At 54.6% G+C, this 10,753-nt stretch overlaps 1 protein-coding gene across 2 annotated transcripts in view; it reads left to right on the top strand.

Annotated features, from left to right (window-relative positions):
* The first annotated feature begins 3,636 nt into the window (after window positions 1–3,636).
* Window positions 3,637–10,753, top strand: part of CRMP1 (collapsin response mediator protein 1) — a 50,637-nt gene continuing 43,520 nt past the window's right edge. The window contains exon 1 of one of the 2 annotated variants that reach the window (XM_033059921.2): window positions 3,637–4,209. In XM_033059921.2, coding sequence (XP_032915812.1) covers window positions 3,838–4,209 — 372 coding nt within the window. In that variant the 5' untranslated portion in view covers window positions 3,637–3,837. Of the gene's footprint in view, window positions 4,210–6,528; window positions 6,883–10,753 lie in introns of those variants that run through there. The other variant, XM_033059922.2, reaches the window with a different exon arrangement.

Below are 10,753 nucleotides of genomic sequence, written 5' to 3'. Positions count from 1 at the left end.
GAGCTCTTGCACTTCTTGGTGGAGGAGCTGCTATTCAGCTTCTGCTGATTTAGTGGAATTAATATGAGTTGGCAGAATACTGTGGGCTCTATCACTGCTCATGAAGCAGGTAACCAGAGCCATCCCAGCTTCTAGCTGTGTTTTGGATTCACAGTTCCTGTATGTCAGGAGACAGTTCAAATGGGATGGGGTTTTGTGGGGCGAGGAGGACACTGCTGGCAGAGATAAAGCAGTCCCACAGGGCAGGCAGGGAGGCTGACTCAGTGACTTGGCAACTCCAGTCACTCCTCTGGAAGAAGGAGAACTCGTGTCTCTCACAGGCATTCCCTCTGGACCATTTGTGCCTTTTTTCAGTCTGATGGTTCTGTTGTAAAATGCACAATAGCAAAAAATAGGTGCGAAATGTACATTGCACATTCTCTAAGGCCCTGCACCAGGGAAATCCTGTTCTAGCTCATGATGCTCACGTTGGTGGAAGAAGAGCTCAGCTACAACTGAAGCCAAGGTATGTGACACCCTTCTTGTTGGGCTTTTGTCCACAAGATGTTGTAGGTTTTGTGTGAAGTGAGTATGTCCCTGGGTTTGCTGCTTTCACTGATCTAGTCTGTTTGGAATAAAGGACCTATAGGAAGAGGGTGCACCTTGAATCAAGTTCAGTCCTCTTTTCATCAAGCTATGTCAAAACAGGATGAGATGCACTGTCTGCAAGAGAATATGCCAAAGCAATGTATTTCCCCAAAGTTTGCTTTCAGGCAAACTCACAGGATGCCAGGGTATCAGGATGCAATTGGGTCTGCTTCTCTAGCACCTGAAACTGCAATTTTATCTCTTACTGAACAAAGGAATAGTATGCATCTGGTGACTGAGAATAGCTTTTAGTAAACTAAGGGCTATAGTATGAAAAAAAACTTCCAAAACATTTAAAAGCAAAGACAGACTGATAGTATTTTATGCTTATTTCTAACTAGAAAGTTTAATGCTGTTTTCTAAAGCATTGATCTGACATGTTTTCTGAGTCTTGTGATCTGCTTATGTATCAGAATTAATATGAATCTCTTGGCTTAATACTTAAAAAATAGCATTTTTTTTTCTTAATTTGCTTTAAAAACCCTGAGTGCTTTGGAAACCTGAACAAACAGAGTCCATCTTTCTTAGCTTTATGGATGATAAATAAAAGATGCTCTTCATTTAGCAGATATATGCACTATGCAACATACCGGACCTACTATGGGACCTTCACAAGTTTTTATTCTGGAAATTCAAATTAATCTCTTGATTGCAAAGAAATAACTGATAAATTAATATTTTTCCAATACTTGCAAAGACAGACAGACATATCACACTCCATGTAGCACCTGCATATTTCACTAACTGACAGGGTTTGGTGTCCTGTGGAGGAAAAAATTGACTTTTTTTTCCCCCAACATGATCAATAAATCTCAATGTTACCATCAGGAACAAAAAAAAAAAAAAAAAAAAAATAAATAAAGATCAATATTTGCCCATACAGGAGAAGACTTTAAAGAAGCAATGAAGCAATTTCCTACAAGCTATACCTTTTTTTCACAATGCATCAGTGAAACCTCCATATGATATTAACATGTTAATATGGAAATGCAGTTTATTAAGTGAGCTGTGGAATATATGCTCAGAAATGTCAGTTGGCTAAAATCAGTGTGCTAATAACCAATAACAATGAAATTTTGACTGTCTTCCTATCTTACTCCCCTCATGTGAACAGCACCCATAGTGCTGAATGCCCACACAGCATTTAAGACAGTGGGTCCCACTGGATTATAAATGCAGAAAAGAAAGATGTTTTCCTTGGATGTATTTTGGCATTGCTCAGGTGTGTCACATCACTGCTTTTCCACATGGGTTGGTTGGGTAGTTGTTAATGAGAAATATGGTTATCTGGACTAATTTTTGACATAATCCTAGGCACCTCTCTCTTTAACCTCCCACTTCTCCTGATTTGCAATTAGTAACTTGCAATTTTTCTTGTGATGGAACCAGCAGGTATACTTGTGGACCAAGGACAGTGGTGCAGTGTGGTTGGGTTTGTATTCAAACAGCACAGTGTCCATGAGCAGTAAACAGGCCTTGGGACTGATCCACTGCTTCAAATTTGCTTAGTCAATCTCAGACCAGTTTGTTACAATATATTATTTCAGAGCAACAGAAAATGTCCCTTATGTAACTACTGGCGTAGTCAAATCCTGTGACAAGTGCCAGAGATTGGCTGCATGTGCAGGAGAGGAGTGTCCAAGGACTTGTGAATTTGGTGGATGATCTCAGGCACCAGATCTCGGGATGATTGTAAGGCAGGGCTGTAAAGATGGACTTTCTGAAGCGGGCTGTGCAGAGAGCTGAGCGGAGCACACTCCACCCCTCCCGCCCTTGGTTTTGGGGGCTTGGATCCCTCACAGTGAAACGCAGCCCTCGCTGGTTTGTCTCTTTCTCCGAGGCCGTCGGGCAAGCACCTTGCGGGCCCGTGAGCCTCCCGGGGTGCTGAAGGGACAGCTCCGGGGGCCGCGCTCCGGGGGATCCGCGGGGACAGGCCCGGCTCCGTCCGCGGGGCTCGGCGGGGCTCAGGGGCCGGGCCCCCTGCACACCCAGGCCCGCGGAGCCGGCACCCCACGCCCGGCGTCAGCGCCGGCGGCTCAGGCAGCGCCCGGCGCGATCACTTCCGTGTCAGGGCCGGCGCCCGCTGCCTGCAGCCCGAGCCTGCAGCCCCCTGCCCCTGCCTGTAGCCCCCGCCTGTGGCCCCCTGCCCCCGCCTGCAGCCCCCTGTCCCCGCGGCGTGCCGAGGGCTCGGGCGCCCTGTCCGCGCCGCCGCAGCGGGGGAGCGGCAGCCGGGGCGGCGGGGCGGAGCAGAGCCGCCACCACCCCCGCGGGCACCAGCTGCTGCGGCAGGGGCAGCGCCAGCCCCCCTGCCCGGAGGCTGGGCTGCTCCTGCTTCCTCCCGCGCTCCGCCACCCCTCGCTCCTGTCCCCGCCGCTCCCCCTGCGGCCGCAGAGCGACCCCGAGCGATGCCGGCCCGTCCCCCGCCCGTATCGGGGGCTGCCGCGGCCGCGCCCCCCGCCCCGCCCGGGCACCGCCGCAGCCTCTCCCGCGGAGGGGGGCGGGGGCAGTGTGAGTGAGCAAAGTGGGAGAAACTCCCTCCGGCTCGCCCGGGGGGGCTGGGGAGGTTCGGAGCTTTTCTCTCTTTTTTCCCTGTTTCTTTTCGCCTCCCATTTGTTCCAGCCCCGAAGCCACGCAGCCGCGGGTGCCCGGCGCCCGCCCGCCCGCAGGCAGGACCCGCTCGGCACCGGCCGCGTGTGCATGCGGCGGGCTCCCTCCCGCCTCCTCCCCCTGCCTCCCGCCCCCCGGATCATTCTATACCGGGGGAGCTGTGCACTGCGGTCCCTGCTCGGGGAATCGCTGCTGCTCTTCCCATTCGTCGGGGGCTTTCCAATCACCTGCCTCTGCCACCCTCTCCGCTCCGCTCTTTGTACTTTATTTTCACGTGCTCTTTACTAACACGGCTATTTTTAAATCCCGCTCGGATTTATTTCTCTCTATTTCTTTCTTTCTTATTTTCCTTTTTTCCTCTTTTTCTCTTTTCTTTTTTTCCATTTTTTTTTCTTTTTTTTTCTTTTTCGGGGGGTGGGTGGGGGAGGGAGGTTAACGTTTGCAGTTCCCTAAGGGAAAGATCCCACCAGCCAACCCAGCTCCGCCACTACTGCATCCATCCATTCATTTTTATGGTCACTAACAGCCTATCCCGGTAGTGGAAGGTGCAGAGAAGTGGGAGGCAGGGAGAGAGATAGAGAGAGAGAGATCCGGACAGCGAGAATGGCCGAGAGAAAGAGGAACTGGAATAAAGAAGATGACCTGCCTGTGTATCTAGCTAGGCCGGGCACGACAGCCCAGACACCGCGACAGAAATACGGGGGAATGTTCGCCTCCGTGGAGGGGGCCTATGAGAACAAAACCATCGACTTCGACGCCTACAGCGTGGGGAAGAAGGGGTCCCGGACCCCGCGGAGCGGCAGCCGGCACGACATGCTGGACGGAGGGGACAACTACAGCGAGACCGCCAGCGACATCAGCGAGATCTCCGGCTCCGTCATCAGCTCCCCGGGAGACCGGGACGACAAGACCCCGGGCGTGGAGATCAAATACCCCATGGGGAAGGAGCTGCTGCAGGGCCAGGACAATGGACAGGTGAGCGGGGCCCGGGCAGGGCGGGAGGGAGCGGCCGCCCCCGCTCGCTGGGCGAGCCGAGCCGAGATTGCTGTACCGAGCCGAGCAGAGCAGAGGCGAGCCGAGCTTGCCGAGCCGTGCCGAGCCGAGCCGTGCCGTGCCGTGCCGCAGAGCCCCGCTCGCCCGCCCAGGGGACTGGGGGCCGCCTTCGCCGGGGAGTTCCGGCACGGCAGGTCGGGGAGGCGCGGCCCCCTCCTCCCGGGCACGCAGATGCTGTGGGAAGAGCCCGGCCAGCCCCTAAACAACCTCACTTGGCAGCGCTTAGCGGGGGCGGGAGGGGGCCAGAAATCGTTTTCCTTTGTAAGTGATGGCGATGAGTTTTCTCCGTTCCCTTTCCTGCCTGTGCCGGGGGCTGCAGGGCAGCTCTGGTCCCTCAGCGCCTCCCGGCCGCCCCCCGGAACAAAGCCGGGTCCGCTGCACTCCCGAGCTCGCCGGGGAAACTGTGTGGAGCCTGTCCCAGGCACAGCCCCAGGATCTGCCCCGACTCTGCCCCTGCTCCCCCGGCTCCCTCTGCGCCTGCATTGTCTCCCCGGCAGGGAGCGCGGAAGGCGGGAGCATCGGCCGAAACCTCTGCCCCGGGCTCCCTTCTCCTGGCTCTGCAGCCTGGACTCGTACCGTAGGCTCAAGGAAGCAGTGAGCCGGTGGGCTGGCCCCTGACAGCTGTGCATCCCCACCCTGTCGGTGGCATGCAGGCTGGAGGCAGACCCGGGGGACTGGCTCTCATGGGATCCCGGGCTGTCATTGATTTCCCCTTAGAGAGAAATGCGGCCTTGCAGTGATGTTTCTGCGTGGATACACCCTGTTCCTTAGTACCCAGCCTGGAGCCTCTGTGGCTTGTGTGCACTCTGCTCTTTCCACAGGCTGAACTGAGAGTTTCCACTCTCTTCACCCCTCTTCAATTTGAGCATGAATGGGGCGCTGGTTTGCTCTGGCCTGGGGGTTGTGTGCAGGTGCCACATGGCCTCCGGTGCAGCCCTGTGGGTATCTGCTGTGGTGGGACACTGGAACGAGCAGCCAGGGCTTGGTGGGACACTGTGCCTGGGATGATGCTGCTTTCTCTGCAACGACCCCAGGGTTGCCTTCAGAGGCTGCCTGCTGCAGTGCAGTCTTCTCTTTTCTATCTCACCTGAACTCCTGAGTTTTTTTGATCAGGACCCTGGGGCAGTGGGAGGGCACAGCACACCCCATCTTCTAGCACATCCATGGCACTGTCTCCCCATTTTCCTAGTTCAGCCTGGGACTCGGGGTAGTGAGCACGCACTGCACACTACCTCTCTGGATCCCACTGTGCTTGCAAAGTTGACTGAAGTGAGGTGAGGATGAGGTTAGGGGTAAAGCAGGCAAGATTCAGCCATTGGCTTAGGAAGGTGCACTGCAAGCAGCAGATACGTGTGACCCCTGTGCTGTGGCATCCAGAGTATTTTACAAGCTGCAATGATTTCTGGGAAGATGTCAGGGATGTGACCTGGGTATTTAATGTCTTGTATCTATGTGTGTATCACAGGGGTGGGTGTACTAAGAGCCCCAGAGTGTGTGTCCTTGGGGACATTAACTCGGGCACAGCTTTGCAGTGCCTTTTACACTCCAGCACCATGGATGAAGGGAGGCATTCTGGGAGACAGAAAAAAGGCGGAAGAGTTTCAACTAGCCACTTTACCTCTCCAGCAGCTGCTGATCTAGCATCTCCCTGGCCTGGCCTGGCCGTGTTATCCCCCATGACCTCCACGGGCACAGGACAGAGCGGGTGTGTGACAATGGGGCAGTGACAAGGAGGACAGAGCAGGACAGTGCTGTTGGGGTCAGAGATGTTGGTGAGGACAGAGCAGGCAGTGCCCCCTGGGTCAGTGCCATCAGGGACAGAGCAGGCAGGGCCATCAGGGGCAGTGCAAGGCAATGCCATCAGGATCAGTGGTATGGGGCAGCGCAGGGCAGTGCCGTCAGGGGCAGTGCTATGGGGACAGTGCCATAGGGACAGCGTAGCGCACTGCCGTCAGGCTTCACGCCGTGGGGACGGGGCAGGCAGTGCCACTGCCATGTGCAGCACAGCAGGACTCTCCGCCGGGGGTTACATCCCCCATCCCCACCCTGCGGCACCCCACGCGTGGGATCCCGCCGGTGACCTCAGCGTGCGAGCGGGCGGCGGCGGAGCCGGCGGGGCGGCGTTTCCCAGCGCCGGTGCGGAGGGAGGGAGGCTTCGGCTGGATTGATGGGCTGTGAAGGGGGGCAAGGCGGAGGGGTGGGGGACAGGAGGGAAGGAAACGCTTCCTGGGTTGCGCTGAGCGAATCCTGCTCCGACCTGCAGCCGGGAGGGCGCTGCTGCCGCCGGCAGAGGCAGCGCTCGCCGACCCCCCCGGGAGCCGCGTCCCTGTTTGATTGCAGCCGGAAAAAAAAAGGTGCCGGGTTTGCCGGGCTCCCCTTCCTTTGGGCGACGGAACTTCGCCCCCATTCCGCCGCTCTGCCGGGTCGCCCCCGCCCCGCCCCATCACCCGACCGGGCTTCGCATTATTATTCGTCTCAGCACCGCCGGTGTTGTTCCGCTGGGCTCGGCTCGCTGCTCGGGTTCGTTGCGTGCTCCCGGCGCTGGGGAGAGCCGACATGTCTTACCAGGGCAAGAAGAGCATCCCGCACATTACGGTAAGCGGCCCCGGGCGCTGCCCGCGCTCCTTTGTTCGCGGGGCGGGGAAGGCGCGCAGTGCCCGGGGCTGCGGGCATTCCCCAGGCTGCGGGGCCGGGGCTCCCGGCAGCGGCGGGGTGCGGCCGCCGCCGCCCGCCCTCCTCCCGCTGCAGCTCTGGGCGAGGACTCATTTAATTTAAAAATTTCATTATTATATTTCTATTTTATTTCTTACTGTATTCTGCCTCCCCTTGCTCGCCCGCCGCCCAGCCGGGGCTCAGCGCTGTGTGCTCGCTGCAGCCCGGGGCGGGGAGCGGAGGCAGGGCCGGTGGGGGGCTCGTCCCGGCGCTGCCGGGGCTGGGGCCGGGGGTACCGCCCTCCCGAGGAGCCCGGCTCGGGGAGGCTCGGCCGCCGGGCTCGGCAGAACAAAAGAGGGAGGGGACCACCGCAGCACAGCGTGCCCCTGCCACCGCCCCCGCAGCGGGCAGGGGCAGCGCAGCCTCGGCGGGGCACGGGCGGTGGGAGGCACAGGGTGCGGAGAAATGGGAGGTGGGCGAGCGTGGGCGTGGGGGAAGCGTGGAAAATCAAAGAACGCCATGATGCCAGCACCAACACCTCTGCGCGCTATTAATGCATCAGGCGTGGTGGGAATCAGGAGTCAAAGAGTTAATCATAACCATCCTCTTCTATCGGTGCCTGTCTCCCGCTAGATGCTTTTGTACCCGAGCAGAGCTACAATAGGGTGTGCTTTCCATGCCAGAAAGAAAGGACCTGTGTCCTTTGATACAGTATATGCGTTCCCTTAATACACACGATCTGGGGATATAGGGGCTGGGATAAAGAACAGGAGAGGGGCGTGGTGGGGAAAATCGCACCTGCAGCGAGGTTTTCCCCAGCACTGGTCTTCAGGTGCCTTCCTCTTGGGGGACTGGATCAGTGCTTGATGGGGTCATTGCTGCTGTGGCACCTGGGGCAGAGATGAGCGGGGTGAGCTCCGAGACTGTTTGGGTTCGTGGAGCTTTCCCTGGGAAGCTGGCGCGGTGCGACGCGGGGCAAGTTTCGGTGGTGAAGGAGCGGGGTGGGTGTGGCACCTTCGTGAGCAAACCTGCTGTTCACAGCATCAGTGGAGCCAGCGCTACAAACCTTGTGAGCTCCTCCATGTACAATAAAGAATCCTTCAGTCAAAATATTTGATCAGGAGGGGAACAAGCTCCTTCTAAAAGCTGAGTTTTATGATACCGAAGTGCTGCATTTATGCAGGTTTTCCCTATCAACAGGCTGCAGTGTCTGGTGGCCAAGGCTGAACCTGGGTGCTGCAGTGGCTTTTTGGGTGATGGCTCCTCTTGCCTCGTTCCTCAGTGCCTTGCATGACTTACAGTTTCTCAGGGCATGTCTGGGTTGGGGGAGCCTCAGTCACCCTCTGGGTGAGTGTCAGGTGCTTTGTGCATGGCTCAATCTTCATCTGAAGCTGGAGTGTAACAGGGTCCCACCCATAGCTAGTTCTGTGCTCTCTAGTTTGGAGTAGAATGAGAATCTGCAAGAATTATGAGTCTTTGCCTTAGAATCAGTTTGCTGTTAATTTCATGACTTCTTAGAAAATTTCTTCTCTGTGCTGGGGAGAGGATTGCTGTGAAAAAGAAAGCCCAAACCTCAGCCTTTTCTCTTTGAAATAGGATGTGCTGAAGCTTCTGTAAATGAATCTTCATTAACATTACTGTTGGGTTTTGTGACCAAACCAAAGGAATAAATTAACATTAGTGAAGTTGGCAGGCATCAGGGCTGGACTGTTTTTGTTTTTTGGGTTTTTTTAACACTTTTGGCCCTTTTTCTCCAGCAAAACCAAATCAGGCACTTTGTGTCAGACCTTGCCTGTCCCACAAGAACCCACAGGATCTGGCTGTGTGTGCCTTCTGAAGCCCAATTCCAGTGTGGTAAATTAGATTTTCATCGGACCACTAAAGAAATACATTGTAGCTTCAAATCTTCTAGGAGCCAAGGAAATGTGATAGCTCTGTAGAAGTATGCAACAACGGTGATGATAAAATAATATAAAAGTGTAATTTTTTTACTGTTCTTAACACTTACCCCACTCGTGCTCCTGCTTTTTGGAGCTGTACCAGCTCCTGGGTTCATTGGAGAAGTGAGAAACTAATTTTTGATGGTGTCCTGGCTGCTGATACTTTGTGGATTTTCCAGTATCAAGTGTTCCTTGCATGGGGCCAGGAGCTGTCCTGAGCGCACAAGGACAACACCCAGCAACAGCATCCAGCCCCAGGCACCGCAGTCAGCAGTCAGTACCTGGCCAAAACTTCCCTCTGGGATCAGGTCTGCAGCATCAGGAGCTGTGAAGGAAGAGGCAGCAGCTGGTATCACCTCTGATCAGTGTGGGAGCAGATCCCACTCTTGGGAAGATGACCCTGTGCTATCCTGCCTGGGTTATTGCTCCTGGTGCGCATGGGCATAACTTCCTCCTGGTGTTCCTCTGGCTGTGCCTCCCTCCTGACTCCTTCAGACAGCAGGGCCTGATAGACCCTGCATCTCTTTTACCTGAAGCAGCTTTATTCCTGCTTTCCCTTCTCCCACTGCTCCTGATAAACACACTGTTGCACACAGCCCTCTTTGGCACTGAGCATCTCCCTGCTCTCATTTACTAATCTGCACTTTGGGTTTTTTTTATTTCATCTACCTTTTTCCCCTTTGCATTCCAGCTTGTGAAAATTCATGCTTCTTGCATTTTATCTCATTTGTGGCTGTCCTGATTCCTGTTATGCCTCCCATGCAGCATCCAGCCTTGCTGTTGGTGGAGCATCAGCACTGAGCCAGTGTAAGGTGCCATTCAGTTGTGAGTCAGACTGGAGAAACTGGGCCCTTTTGTGAAACTGCTGTGGGAGGGGAATGACCTCTGTATTTGAAGCACCAGACCAGTGTGGGGATGTATAACAGAAAGGCATTGAACCAGCAAGTGTAAGGACTTCAGTCATGTTTTCTGCACTGTGCTGAAGTCCTTGGCAGGTGGGTCTCTAACCACTGCATCTCAAAACCCTATATGTTCATCTGTTAGCTGGGGATGGAGCAGTGTGGGCATAATTTAAGGGTGGCCAAGAGTGCAGGAGCACTTTTCCCAGCCTTTGTAGTATGGACAACCAGCACATCCATTGCCGAGGAGTTTTTCTGCATGAGGTGACAATCTTTTGTGCTTCGGTTGTGCAGGATGTTCTCATGCAGACCAGATTTTCCAGGATATACCCCCCAACCCATTGCTATTAACATCACTGTTATACTCCTCTTGTGCAGCATATTACAGGGAATCAATGGAGATGGTGACATGGGAAATACCTGTTACAAATTACGTATTTTGGCTTCTGTGTTTTGGTAGTGGTTGGCAATTTTCAAGTAAGGCCTGAGCTTAGATGAACTCAGAGTTGTAGCACGGTTTAAAAAAGGCATGTGGCATGTTAAATGCCTGTGACAGGACGTGTTTGTTCCAGCAGCAACTGCACCCATTAAAACATAATCTGTGTGAGCTCAGTGAAGAGGAGGTGTGAACACAATTCTACTGAGCAAAGGCAGAATAGCTAGTCACCAAAGCAAATGCAAGGAGGCTTTTGGGAGAGGAAAGCTGTGCATGAATCCCTTGGAAAAAAAAGGGGAATCATCATTCTGGATATGGTCCAAGGGTTAGCATATAAGTGGGGAAAGGCACTGCTGGCCCTGAGCTGACAGACTGTAAGGCACAGGGAGAAAGGGAGCACAAAAATGTGGTGTTACAGAGGAAGGGTCTCACTACTGAGCATAACAAGAGAAGATCTGGCACATGAGGAAAAAAGGCAGATGCTGTAAAATTGGGAGACTGAAGAAATTCAGAGGAGTGGGCACAGAGAATAATTTTAC

The sequence above is a fragment of the Catharus ustulatus genome, chromosome 5, assembly GCF_009819885.2.
Source record: "Catharus ustulatus isolate bCatUst1 chromosome 5, bCatUst1.pri.v2, whole genome shotgun sequence".
In the NCBI taxonomy this organism is placed as follows: Eukaryota; Metazoa; Chordata; class Aves; order Passeriformes; family Turdidae; genus Catharus; species Catharus ustulatus.
This window is presented reverse-complemented; position numbering and strand designations above follow the sequence as displayed.